The sequence below is a fragment of the Leuresthes tenuis genome, unplaced genomic scaffold (assembly GCF_036924035.1).
Source record: "Leuresthes tenuis unplaced genomic scaffold, fLeuTen1.0.hap1 SCAF_3, whole genome shotgun sequence".
Taxonomy (NCBI): domain Eukaryota; kingdom Metazoa; phylum Chordata; class Actinopteri; order Atheriniformes; family Atherinopsidae; genus Leuresthes; species Leuresthes tenuis.
In genome coordinates this window covers 25,466,271-25,480,177 of record NW_027325357.1, presented here as the reverse complement: position 1 = coordinate 25,480,177, position 13,907 = coordinate 25,466,271, and the positions used below count along the sequence as shown (strand labels likewise).

At 42.1% G+C, this 13,907-nt stretch overlaps 1 protein-coding gene across 5 annotated transcripts in view; it reads right to left on the bottom strand.

The window, feature by feature from the left end:
• Positions 1-13,907, bottom strand: part of sulf2a (sulfatase 2a) — a 43,309-nt gene that overhangs the window by 3,560 nt on the left and 25,842 nt on the right. For 3 of the 5 annotated variants that reach the window (XM_072382758.1, XM_072382757.1, XM_072382761.1), the window contains exons 3-17: positions 8,647-8,913; positions 7,678-7,917; positions 7,407-7,558; positions 6,607-6,776; positions 4,976-5,126; positions 4,564-4,739; positions 4,222-4,350; positions 3,897-3,953; positions 3,666-3,795; positions 3,061-3,268; positions 2,457-2,739; positions 2,228-2,324; positions 2,028-2,122; positions 1,895-1,954; positions 1,643-1,809 (exon numbers count right to left, since the gene is read on the bottom strand). In XM_072382758.1, the coding sequence (XP_072238859.1) occupies positions 1,643-1,809; positions 1,895-1,954; positions 2,028-2,122; positions 2,228-2,324; positions 2,457-2,739; positions 3,061-3,268; positions 3,666-3,795; positions 3,897-3,953; positions 4,222-4,350; positions 4,564-4,739; positions 4,976-5,126; positions 6,607-6,776; positions 7,407-7,558; positions 7,678-7,917; positions 8,647-8,842 (2,311 nt within the window). In that variant the 5' untranslated portion in view covers positions 8,843-8,913. The remainder of the gene's footprint in view (positions 1-1,642; positions 1,810-1,894; positions 1,955-2,027; positions 2,123-2,227; positions 2,325-2,456; positions 2,740-3,060; positions 3,269-3,665; positions 3,796-3,896; positions 3,954-4,221; positions 4,351-4,563; positions 4,740-4,975; positions 5,127-6,606; positions 6,777-7,406; positions 7,559-7,677; positions 7,918-8,646; positions 8,914-13,907) is intronic. The other 2 variants (XM_072382759.1, XM_072382762.1) reach the window with 1 other exon arrangement.

The window sequence follows — 13,907 nt, the reverse complement described above, 5'->3', positions numbered from 1 at the left end:
ATAAAGAAGTAGTACTTTATTAAAAACCATATCATACTAATATCACATGTATGGTACAGCCTCTGTGAAACAACGCGACATGACTTAAAGGAGCAGTGTGTAATATTTATGGTCATTTATCAACAGAAATGGAATATAATACATATAACTATGTTGTTAGTGCTGTATAGTCACCTCATGAAAGGAGTCTTTATGCTTTTATTACTTTAAATTTTGCCTTTTTATTTACATATATCGCGGTCAGCTCTACACAAACACTTACACAGAAGGACGGCACTTGCATCGCCATATTGATTACAGTGGCCTAGAAGGGACAAAGGGTGACGCAAGCACGATTTGCCGCTACTTTGCAGACAAAGAAGCCACATGCGAGGTTGTAGAAGAAGAGGAAGAGGGACACGAGGAAGCAGTCGGAATATATTTTGGAAGTTATCTGAGTAGACATGGAGGACGACACTTTCTGTTTCTGCAAAACAAATCTCTAAAGACCACGAGTCGTCATGAAAGAAACGAAAACATGACGAGTCCAAAAGGATTAGAAACAGAAGACAGGGTAAAATACGGTAAATATCGGTGTCGCCTTTCCCAAATGGAGGTCGCTGATGGGGGAGAAAGGCTCTAAAAGTGACGCCGAAGTTGCCTCTTTTCTGCTGGAAAGGTAATTCAGCTCAGTGTTTCTAATGAAAATGATGAATGTTGTTTGGTGGCTGTAGCCCTGCATGTTACGGAGATCAGCTGATCTGATAAAACAAACGCAACCTTTTCTCCGTGTCCCTGTTGAAAACTGTTAAGTAGTTGTGTTAGCGGGACAGAAATGACTCGGCATCATGTTACAGAGATCATCTTCAATCCTCTGCTCCTCTTCACGTGAGGCAGCGGCTGTGTTCGTCCTGCCTCTCCCTCTCCTCGCCCTGCCTGCTCCAGCAGCTCTGCCTCCTCATCCTCTCCTCCCTCTCCCTCTTACCTCCGTCTCCCATTCCGGTGTTACACTCTGCGAATGGTGAGAAAAACGTGTTGCCTGCTAATGCTATGCCTCTATCAGACTAAATACAAACAGCCTTTAGCCTTACACAGCTAATATTAGCTTTTATTACCACGCAGGTTGCTACTTTGGGTCCACAAAACACTAATATAATGCAGAACAACTAACAGTGGCATTCACTGTAAGTTATCTTTTCACAGAATATCTAACCAAATGTAACATCTATTTATAATTCATATCTCTAAAAGTAACCTCAGAACTTGAGAAGGTGCTTTCACTCGATGGTGAAGACATCGTGACACTTTTGAGTGATGGATGTGTTGGGTAGTGTGTGCTCCATGCAGAGGCAGGCCACCATAGTTTCTCCTAAGCTTAGAGTGTTGCTTTCAATGCGCAATTGGAAATTACACCATCTACCGAATACCGTTCAAACGCACTCGGAAATGACAGAATCTGACAAACATTGATATAATATTTTTTTGAACGGCTGCAGTTTCACTACTTGGTTCAGTTTTTTTTTTAGATTGTTTACCTTTTCATATGAATTTCTGCTGCCTTTTTTTTTCTAAACCTCATGACATTTTCCTTGGAGGCCAAAAGAAAAGTGCCTTGAAAACGACTACATGTTGTCACTTTTAACAGTCATATGTTGTTCCTCACTTGTCCAGAAGGGGGCAGTCTGCCAGTGATGGTTGTCATGGGTGAAGCAGGTAAGGCCAGGCATACTGCAGGTGTCGTTGTTCTGAAGCCTCTTGAGGAATTTACGCAGTTTCTTTCTGCGTTTCTGTTCCTTCTGAAGCCACTGAGTTTTCTGCTTGGATGGGATTCTGACAAGAAGAAAAAACAAACTTAAGGGTGTTGGTGAGGAAATCAAAACGATTAACTCATTGTTACATCAGTGTTCAGTTTTACCTGAGCGAGCGTGTTTGTCCTGCATCGATTCGATAAGCCTCTTTGTTCTTGAGGGAATAACTGAAAAGACAAGAGACAGCTGTCACATCTGGTAGGCTGCTGTGCTGCTCTCAATGTGGAATGAGTTCTTTACCTTAGAGGATTACACTGACATTCTTCTGGCCGCACCTTTTTCAGGTGACCTTTGACCTCACGCAGGTTCTTGATTTTGGTCTGCAAAGTTTCAATCTGAATGTGATGGGAACAGTTACAGTTACTCAAGACTCATTCTGCACCACTGACAATATGTCAAATTTATCTTGTAGCATTAATAAGATGTAGACATAATAACACCTCATGTTCAATGTGCAGTTTGTGGTCTTTCCATGCTTGAAGGGATTTATAGAGGCCCCCGTCACAATAAACTGTGTCATTCATAAGGATGGAGCACCTGTAGGACACACACAGTACATTAATAATAAAGCATGACTAAAAACTCAATCAATTTGCAGCCTAAATGATTCATTTTTTCAGTCTTTTATCTCCAGATACATTACATATTAACAGAGACTTAAGGACACACCTGTGAGTGACTTTAAGGGCAGCAGGTGGTGTAAGTTTGTTGCTAGCCGTGGGTTTGGATGTAATTCCCATTCCACTGAATTCTTCACCGTCTTCCTCATTCCCCGCTCCTCTTCTCCTGTATATGCTCCAGCTGCTGTTCCTGGGTCCCAGGGGTTGGTAGCTCCTCTCTAGCTCTACAGCATACAGGTCTCCATCCAGCTCAAACGAGACAGAGCGGGCCCAGCGCCTCCTGGACACAGACTTACTGGATTTCATCTCTGCGTAAGACGAGACAGAGGAATCTAAATGAGACAGAAAGTGAGAGGTATGTTTTTGAAACTGTAGATCAGGGTTTATTGTGAGAGTTCCATGCATTTTATTTAATTGTGTCTCATTACTAAAGGCTGACATGTCTGATCTATTCCACCACTTGATGGCAGCACTGACACATGGCTCAAATCTCATGAATACTTCAAAAGCTGGTTATTTTAGCTTGAGATTGATGCTTGCCTTTGTAGCCTCTTGCAGGGTGGATTCATGTGAAGAACACATCTCTGAACAAAATCAGAATCTATAATTAACTATCAGAACAACAGTATATTCGAATGAGAGGGAGGCCTTACTCTTTTTGCTCAGCAGTCTCTTCTTCTTCAGGATAGATGTTTTGAAGCCCATATCACCGCAGTTACAGATGTCAGAGTTGGATGTGAGAGACAGCTGAGAGGCACTGCTGGCCATCATAGCCTGCATACGTGGGGCAAAGAGACTAGCCATGCCCTTACACTTATACAGCCTCAGCTTGCCAGTTGGGTCCTCCACACACTGCCACTTCTGAAACAAAGCACCAGGACATATGAAGATTAGTGGGTCATGGTGTTAATATTCAGCTTAGCATATCTTTTTATTTTAGTTATGCTTAAAAGACCAGTGCATGTATGTTTAATGCGTTTTGCAGAGCTGCTAAAAGGACAGTTTCCAGATCCACAGTTATTAAATCTTTAACAATCCCTAAACGTGCACACACATGCCACACTCCATGCTCTTCATTTTGAAGGATTGAGAAAGTAGACTCTGATGTCACATGGAACACTGAGAGTACAATGACTACAAATCACACTCACTAAATCGGAAACCAGATTGTAAATTATCACCCTGCTCCAGCTACACTCCATTCCATTCTCTTAAAATTTTAATAACCTCTCTTTCTTAGCTCCTGCAGGTCAAGTACCTGTCCTGGCTGCTGGCAGGAGGTCTGATACTCTGCTTTCTGGCACAAGTCTTTCACCCTCTGGTATTTTGGCAGGAAGTTCTCCTCCTGGGCCATTTCCTTCCCATCAGCTCTCTTGTGCGGAGGCTTCCTAAAAGCCAAGAAAACACATTGAGAGGGAGTCTGATATTGCCAGAAGACAATGCGTAGAATGAGAACATGGCTTGGAATAGGTCAATCAATAAAACATACCCTCTCTCCACTAGAAATGAATCTCTCCACGCTTTACTTTTCCTGTTCAACTGGAACCTGGAAAAAAAAAGTAAAAATACTGATGTGGTATTTGCACTGAACAAACATGGATGCCATTTTGAAACGCCATGCTTGCAAGGCTCTGAAAAGACAGTTCTGTGACACATTAATATTTGGATTGCAAATTTCATTACGTACAGGAAAGTTTTGAGAAAAAAAATTCAGGAAATCACTGTTTGAAACACCACAACCTAATTCTAGCCTTTTAAATGCCAATCTCAAACTCTCCATGGAGTGCCAAAATAATGAGCAAAAAATGTCTCACCTATTGACTGGCCGCTCTGTGGCCAGCAGCTTGAGGATAGACTTGCCATCCATTTCTGCAGGGATATCAACACCAGCCATGTCCAGCAGAGTCGGTGCCAGGTCAATGTTTAGCACTATGTGGGGATTACTGAGGGGCAGTAAGGATACAAATAGAAACAAATAGAAATTGATGCGCAGAAATCACCTCAGTGTCACTCATCTTAGATCAGCCTCCACCAACTCCTCATAAACATATCTGGGTTGTTTGCTACGAAATACTCTGCTCCATTCACCAGTTAGTGAGTAGCTTCGATATAAGAGTAACGGATATGACAAAAAAACAACAATCTGAGTCACTCACATGGAACCTTGCTCCACATTAGGTCCTCGTACATAAAATGGCACGCGGATATCAAACTCATAAGCCATTGATTTGCCCTTCACCAAACCGAACTGGCCAATATGATAACCATGGTCTGAGGTGTAAATGAGGTAGGTGTTGTCCAGTTCTCCAGTCTCCAGCAGCATGTTATACACCTACGGAGGATAAAACGCATTGCACGCCCATGCAGTGTGAAAAGTTTTGGTTTATATTTGATAGTTGAAATCTCTTGTGCCAGTTTCAAGGAAAAAGGAATTGAACAATTTATCAAGTGTGTCAGTGAATTCATTATGGAGTCCCAGTCAGAACAAGAACAGATCTCCCAGGACCTGAGACTGTCGGATGAATTGTAAGTGTGTATGTGTGTTTAAGCATACGACTGTCTGCCTACCTTTTGCACACAGTCATCCACAGACAGTAGCGTCTGCATCCTCCTTCGCTGAAGCATGTTAGTGAACTGCATGTGGACGGGCTTCATAGGTCCAGTGTAGCGGAGGATCCAGTGCTTGTCTGGGTTGGGAGCATAGTTGTAGCTGGCAGTTCTTCAAAGGTAGAAAACAAAAAAACATATGTTAATATAAAAAATAAAGAAATAAATGTTACAAGTTTTAAAATTTTGGATCTAAAAAAAACTTTGTACATGAGGGTGTTATGTTCTGTATATTTGTACAGATGTTTCTGTATAGTATAAGAACAAATTTGATCTGGGAAATGCAGTAAAATGCTATATTGTACATGTACAACAATATCCTCTGCCGGTGTTGGCTAATGTCCTTCCAGAGTAGACAGAAGACAGTTTACACAATGTAAAACTGGAGCTTGCAAACCATGTTTAAAATGCAAAGTGTTGCAATCTATATGCCTGCATGGTTTAATCAATATTTAACCCATACAGAGCGTTAATCATTTGAGAATAAAAAATGCTAAATGGATATTGAGGTTAGGGAGAAAATAGGTAGCAATTAGATGGATTGATCTGACTGAAAAACGCTAATATCGCGCAGCTTAATCTGCAACTCTAATGAAGTGTAAAAATGAGTGTCAAGGTGAGGGGCGGTATCACCAGAGTAGTGCAGGATTTTAACTGCCTCACTCCCCTCCTCTGGTTGATGCGGACAGAAAGAGATGGAGTGAGAAAAATAGCCAGACAAGGCGCTCTTGGCTAACATCACCCGAGGGAGAGCACATTTATAGAGAGAGAGAGAGAGCAATTAAAAGTTTGCACAAAGACACTGGGGCTGAATTTTCTGAATATTCTATGTATTAAAGCTGTGTGGCACAGGTTAATGATGCTGGAGGGATTAGATGAAGCAGAACGAGTGTGTGAGGGGGTTGGTGGGAGGGGGGTGGAAACTGCAGTCTCATTACTGGCCTTATGTACATCTCTGGAGGCCAATAGTAGGCTTGCCATTAGCTAGCAGCACTAGAAAGCCAGTCCGGAATATGGAGGATCAGAAAGACAAAGGCTGAAGTCAAAGACTTGTGCGTGTGAGTGTTTGTGTCTATGTGTGTGTGTGTGTGTGTGTGTGCATCATAATCATTACCTATGCACTAAACATACATCATTTATGCCTCTCTTTGATCATGGCTGACAAAACAGTACAAAGTGAACAGGGCTCATTATGGTGTTGGGACTAATGCAAACAACACATGAGCCAAAAGAACTGGAGCAAAACACACAGTGCAAGTGGAAGCCCCAGCTGCAGACAACATACTAAGACGGCCAGGAAGACCAGATCGCACTGAGAAGGTGGAACTTGCGTCATTCTGGGTCAAATGAAAGGAAGCGTGACTGCATGGATGAGTCATATGCAAGCAAACAGCAGTGAAAATGTACAAATCTACCCTTGTACTTGTCAGTTTTGTCCCACAGGGAGCAAACACGAATTACCACAACTAGGCAAAAGCAGTACCGTTCAAACAGTTTGCAGATTTTCTGTGCACGAATAATCATAGAATATCCAAAAACCTGAAACAGAGTGGAGCCTATATATGACTTGTTTCTGACTTTTTGAAGCTTACATGTGCTGTGATGCGTTGGGGAAAGCAGAGCTGTACTGCGGGGCAGAGTCCTCTGGACCGTGTGGAGCAACATGGCTCAGGACCATCATGACAGGCCGGTGAGGATACATCCTCTTAGACGTACGGAAGTAGTTGATGCTGTCATTGGTAATGATGTCTGTCAGGTAGTCCTGTAAAACAAGCAAACACCTTCCATCAGGCACTTAGTAAGTGACAGAAATAGTGAATGAGCAGATGTTAAAGCCTGCACTGCTGCGCTGGGTCTTTGCCAAAGAATGATGTGGAATTCAAAAACATCGCTGACAGAAGTAAAAGCACACAGTAGATTTGAGCAGCCATTTATCCTTTGATCCCTTAATCTTATTCATGTATATATGTTTTTTTTAGTACATTTAAATATTGTATTGGACTGCCAAAACTGAAGAAAAAAATAGTTATCATTTAATCAAATGGAAATTTTTGAATATCTTTTATGATTCCTGATGCATGTTTTCTAAAATCATCCTGGATATATTTGATGTCTTTGGGAATTCTAGAATACCTTTAAGAACAGTAAATGAGTTTAGGAGGTAAAAAAAACTGTTTAGCTATTCAAAAAGGTTTGCAGGTAGTAAAAGTGTTGCATTTTAGATGAAATATTTATGATCTAAGATATCTCTTAATTAGAAATGTTTAAAATGCAGCGATATGAAGAATTCTCAAAGCAATTAAAGATAAAATCCAATGATATTTACTGTCACGATGTGGGAAATGATGACAAACTTGTGATTTGTCTTGCAAAGAGAGGAGTGCATTGTTACCTTCGGATAGTTACTGCTGTGTTTCTCTCGTACTCCATTTCTGCAGAGCGTGTAGTTGTAGAAGCGGGAGTTTTTCACCAATGCTACCCATTCTTTCCATCCGGGGGGCACATAGGAGCCATTGTACTCATTCAGATACTTTCCAAAAAAGGCTGAGTGAGGAATATGTGAGAAATATGTTCATTTTCCAAAGTTTTCCCAATTTATCTGTGAATCTTTCAGCTTAAGTGGCATATTGGAACCCACTTTGGGCAGCCTTGGCAGCACTCACCTGTCCTGTAGCCAGAATTGTTGAGGTGCACAGCAAAGGTGTGCGGCTCATGGTGTGCCTGCCACGAGGGTGAGGAGCAGTTCTCGTTGTTGGTGTAAGTGTGATGGTTGTGCACGTACTTCCCGGTCAGGATAGAGGAACGGGACGGGCAGCACATGGGTGTGGTGGAGAAAGCATTTGAAAAATGCGTACCGCCTTTTTCCATGATGTGCCGCGTTTTGTTCATGGCCTGCATTGAGCCTGAGAGAAAGCGTTGGGACAGGGACAGAAAGGGGGGATTTATATGAGAGGATAGGAGGGTAAGATTCAAAGGCCAACAACTGAAATGAAAGGGATCTGGAGGGATATAAAACAGTCGGAGGGGAGTGTTTGAGCAACACAGAGGCTTAAAAGTGAAAAAATATAAACATAGGGCAAGAGGGCGTAAAATCATTATGGAAATGGTAAGAGAAAAAGAAGGATTGGAGTTAAATGAGGGAATAAATCTTTTTGGTAAAGTGTAACCCATTTGGATTCCTGTGTGCTAAAACCTTTTCAGGCTGATGGTGATTGTTTGGGGAAACAGATGCTTGACCATAAATTCCTGCTTTTCAATGAGTCTTCTCACTGCAATCACATGAGGACAAAGCATGTCACAGAGGCCATTATGCAGCTACTCCAATCCAATATGCTGCTAAAGGACTTAAGAGCGGGTAGGGAGATGGCCACAGTTTGGCAACCAGACAATGAAAGCCATAGGCCGCCCTCATTTCATGCCAGCAACAAAGTTGGCAAAGAAAGCACATGACTTTGAGTGAGCCAGCTCTTATGTTGCCAAGAGGCAGCATTAGGCTGACTTTTCCTTGCAAAATACTGTTAGATACACATGGATAGAATACCCATAACAATGGGTCTTGAAACTAATGCAAAGAGATGCAGATGCACATAGATCACATAGTTAAAGACAGTAAACAGGGGAAACCATCTTACCCAGTTCTATGTCTTGATCATCAGTGAGAATAAGAATGATATTGGGTCGGATGTTGCGGCTTTGGCGGTCCTTCTGCAAACGAGACCTAAGCCGATATCCAGACAGGTAACCAGAGCCTTGGGCCTCGGGAAGGATTCCCACCAGGAGTAGAAAGAGAACAAGTGGAAGAGGGGGAAGGAGCCCCCCTCCAGCCATCACGCTACCCTGCAGTCACCTCCTCAGCCCTTCATTTACAACACGGGGACTCCGCAGCTCTGTCACGCTTCCTGTGAAACGGGACACAGGAGGGGACGGATGAGAATAAAATATACAAAGTAATGCACATGCACATGGTCACACGAGACACACTGAAAAATAGCAGATGCAAGCTTTGCACAGCTATTACAGGGTGTTCTTCCGTGCAAATGCACCCGTTTGGGCTGAGCTCAGCTCGTTAATCAATCATTAATGATGCATTAGAGTGGTGTCATTGGCTGGTTGTAATGATCTTTGGTGATGAGCACATGGCTGCCAGGCTGGGGCTAATGGGCCTGGGCCCAGGGCCAGCTCAAGACTCACCTCCCCCTGAGAGGGTTTTGTGGATAGAAGGGATGGGGGCAGTGGGGTTAGCAGGAGAAGTGGGGGGCAGAGGTGAAGGAGAGACAGGATGAGATGTGCAAACTGAAGACAGGGGTCAATGAACAGGGTGACAATGGGATGAGAGAAAAGAGCACTAAAGAAAATGCACTGTGTACCAGAAAAATATAGATGTATTAGTGGTTTGGAAAGCAGGCAAAGTGTATGTGCCACCATAACCAAAACAAATGGCCGGGACAACTTCAGAAAATTAAAAATTCTCATTTCTTTGTGTAAATTTAACATAACAAGTTCAATAACAACAGTTCTCCTAGAACTATTCCTAATTTACTACACATCCCCTATGAGTTTAACACAGCAATTGTTGTCAGTCGCTATCCGATTTTCTCATGAGAAAATCAAATCAAACCCATCAGTAGAGTCATTGCAATGATCATTGCAACTCGTGATTATTACATTTAAAGTTAATGAAACAGAGCAACCTGTCTTGTAAAGTTTTATTTATTTTGATCTAATGAACCTTAAACAAGAGCCAACAGTTTGCATCTATGAATCTAATTAACATATCTTTCATTAAACTGTTCTTTGTCATTCATTTATCATTCAATTTATATTTGTGGGCAAAAGGGAATCTTTTAAAAGTCGTGCTTTATTTATGATGACATAGTCAGAAGCGGCACAGCCCAGCGACCGATAATCATAAACACGGTTTTGTGTCCACTGAGATGCTTCACTGGCTTGCAAAGGTGGGGGTTCGGTTGTGTGTGGTTGCATGTATGCGAGTCCACACGGAGTATGTGGCCTGAGCAGCCCACGACAATAACAACACAACAATAGCAAGCTTGGTCTTTTGGGACTTAAACTCCTCCGCAACGACAACGTGACTGAAACACGGCACAGAAATATATAACATGAATGTTGTAGAGCTCCTCTCTGACACAAAGTTTTTCTGTTTCTCTCTGGTCTAACCTGCTACCCTGATACTGCTCGGTAAGATTCACCCACACATGTCCTTCTCCCTCCTCCACAGCCTGGCTTTGCACAAAATGCACACAACTACACGTTAATCCACACTATGTGGATGTGAACAGGTACATACACATAAACTGTACGACAGCAGCTGTGTTGCTCTGCTTTTCCTACTCCCAGGGCATGTGGGGAACATATGAGCTCTGACCTGCAGCGCTGTGCTGTTTTAAACTGTCCTTGGTCCTTTCTCATGTTCTCTCTGCCTGCCTGAATTCCGTCTTCATTTCTGGCATCAGATGAAAATAAGGCACCAACAGCAAGGAAATCCACAGTTTTGAAAAAAAAAAAAAGATTCTGAAAGAACGCACAGTTAATGGTTATGGAATGTTAATGTTAATGCTGATGGAACACACCAGTTCCATCACCATTCTGTGGGGAATCCATTGTCACAAATGGATTCCAGGACATCCACAATGAAAAATAGATTTGTGATGATTATGATCTCATCCTCCGCCACTGACTCCACTTTCAGAGTGGTATGTGTATGCTGAAGGTACAGCACTTTCCTTTGATATTTGTTTATCTGTTTGAAAAGCTTGACTGAGCAAAACCATCGAGGAAGGCATCAAATATAGCTCTTATTATCTTGTTAGAAAACAATATGGAGTTTTTTATGCTGGTCTATCAGCAGCCAGCTATGTAAATTACGTGTTATTGCCATAGTGCCACTGCTGTGGATATTTCCTGACATTATTCCCATGAAGCCTCTCTCCCCCCTGATACTGAGGACTAATTGGATTTTCAGGCTTTCATCAGCTCCGACTGACACATGCAGCTCTTTCTTCGCTCCCCAGATCTTTTATCTGCACTTTTTGTTTATCTCACTGGGTGGCAGATGCTGCGTGTAGCTAAAATCAAAAGTAGATGAATCCGCAACGTTGGAACCAACTGAAGCCATTACACCTTGTATGTATGGGAACGCAGAAATGGACAACGGTAAGAGAAACAGGAAAAGCTCTCTTAGGAAAAGCTCTCTGCCTCCAACAACACGACCAGTGTGGTGGTTCGCGTGCATTCATAATGCAAGGCAGGCCACGCGGCTTCTATGAACTGGGATGATTTAGAACTCGTTTTCCTGACAGAGCTATGCCCACATCAGCTCTTTGCACTAAGTGAACTGTGAAACGACAATGCTGATTCAGCTCAATAAGACAAAATGAAAGTGGGGAAATTTTGCCGTTTAGACAGAAGCCGAAGACAACATGAGTAAATATATCTCACAGCAAAACTCATTAAAAGCCAGTGGCCTAGAGAGGAGGGATGTGGGAGTAAGCTAGCAGAATATGAGATCACAGGGAATAAGCCTCTAAAAGCATGTATACGGAACAAGGATCATTTGAGGTTATACTAATGCCAAGTGATGCCTGGAAGTAAGAACACGGAGGGAAAGTTTTGCTCTTCAGTCATGTGCTTGTAAAGAGGCTCTAAGAGACAGCAGCACTGCATATCCAGATGAAAACTTAATGCCATCCCATACTTTATTGATAAGACTGAATAAGAAATGTAGCAACAACAGAGCTGCCCATGTCATAGCATGGGCACGATGTTAAGACAGTAGCAAGTGTGGAGGGAAGAAAACTCACACCGGATCAACAGACATATGCTTCTCACTGCCCAGCAAGCTACATCTGTACTTAAAGTATCCCAGTTCAAGTGAGGTACTCCAGAAGCTGAGAGTAGCTGATAAATCTTCCAGACTTTTTAGAAGCATTAATGTACTTTTTACCCATAAATAAAACACCCTGGGCTTTGAAACAGGCATAAAGTCTGATTCATTCAGTCTGCAGTCCCCTGAGAATGCACAAAACACAGACAGAATATGAGAAAACCAGGGGGGGGGGAGGAGGTTTATTACATATTAAAGGAGGGCGAGTCATAGCTTACTTGCAATTTAATCAACTGTGTCTCGTAATGCATATAAAATATGGAGCCAAAAGCCTACAAGCTTGAAGCCACACTCTTGGATTTTCTGTCTCAAATGTTCTGAGAGCAAAAACGATGGAGGAAAAAAGAAGAGTGTGAGAAAAAAAAAGTCAAGGTATACAGCCTGGAGAGAACAAAGACAAAGCGCTTCCACTGCAGATGGATTTTCTCAAAACATGAAAACTAGACTTCTGTATGAAGCACATCAGAATTAAATCACATCGAAGTGAAGAACTAGGAATTTACAATCCCCCATTTTCTTGTATGAGAAAAAAAAAAATCAAGGAAGTGGCTAGAAAGGTTTAAATGGATGCAGAGCTGAATGAGGACTGCTGCAACATTATCAAGCCCATCCCTTTGGTCATAATTGAGGCTGGCAGGGCTTTGCTAATGTGTGACTTTGTTCCCACTAGCTTGCCTGGCTCTCAACAGAAAGTACAAAATCTCCAAGGACCCTTGAATTTACCAACAAAAGTTGGTATTCAGATGCAAATTCTGCAACGGCATACATCTATGTGAGAGTAACTTTCTCTCAGAGGAGTATGTCTGTGTGTGTGTGTGTGTGTGTGTGTGTGCTGGTGTGTGTTTGTGTGAGTGAATATGTGTCAGTGAAAAGAGGGGTTTGTAATTCTCAATACAGTATGGAATGCTTTTTACATGATAATAAGAAGCATGGTTTGTTGCCATCTCTCATCTATCATTCTCTGCTTGCAAATCTCTGCTCTGCCATCAGATTCTAGAAGATCAGAATAAGCAGTAAAACTGCTATTTTCTATCTGGGTTGTTAAACTCATATATGAATAATGAAGAATGTTGTCAGACAGTGTAAAATTAATTATTTGAGAATTGCTGCACAGTTGCGAGACTGGTTTCCCTACAAACTGCAAAAACAGAATTTAGTAACAACCGGGGGGGAATAAACTTAATACAGTACTGACATATGATCAGCTGAAATGGGAACCTGAGTTTATTTACAAATCTAGCAGGTGCAGGGCAACATTAGCATCTATCAACAGTAGCATTCACCTGGTCACAAAGCTGGTTTTATTCTTTATGGCCAGTCATACAAGACAGTAAAGCAGAGAAATATCAATACCAATTGTTTCAGAGGATTACACGGCGGTTACATTCCAAAACAGAAAGGAACAAGTCCACACTTCTGCACTGGCCTTCTGCACAAGGTTGCTCTTGGGCTTCCAATAAAAGAAGCAGGCTAACAGTGCAGCATCACCAGATTTTATGCAATGATACCAAATCAGCCGATGGAGCGTCAGTGTGTACCACAGACATGCCTGTACAGCTGAGAGAGGAGACAGTGATTTCAACAGATTGTTCTGTTTTTCTCGTGCTCACAGCATGTTTTATTGGCTGGGATGTAATCACCCTCTTGCCAAAGTCTGCAGCCCCAAACCATTCTAAGCATCGAAAAACAAGAAGAAACTAAAGAAATCAATACATCGTGATCTCGAAACAAACAGCTCATCAATTTTAAATGGTGGCGTGATGACATCTAAAAACGGTTGCTCCTTTTAAGGGTTTAAAGGTCTGTTCTGACCAACACTCTTAAATCATATGCAATAATTCTCCAACAGCGCCGTGGTTGAATATGTCACCTGCACATTCCAGTGATAAATGTGCCTTGACTTCCCAATAACTAACGGTAATAGTGGAGAGTGACAATAGATAATGGGGAGGTTGGTCCCATTCACTGCAAAGATTTAATTTAGATTTC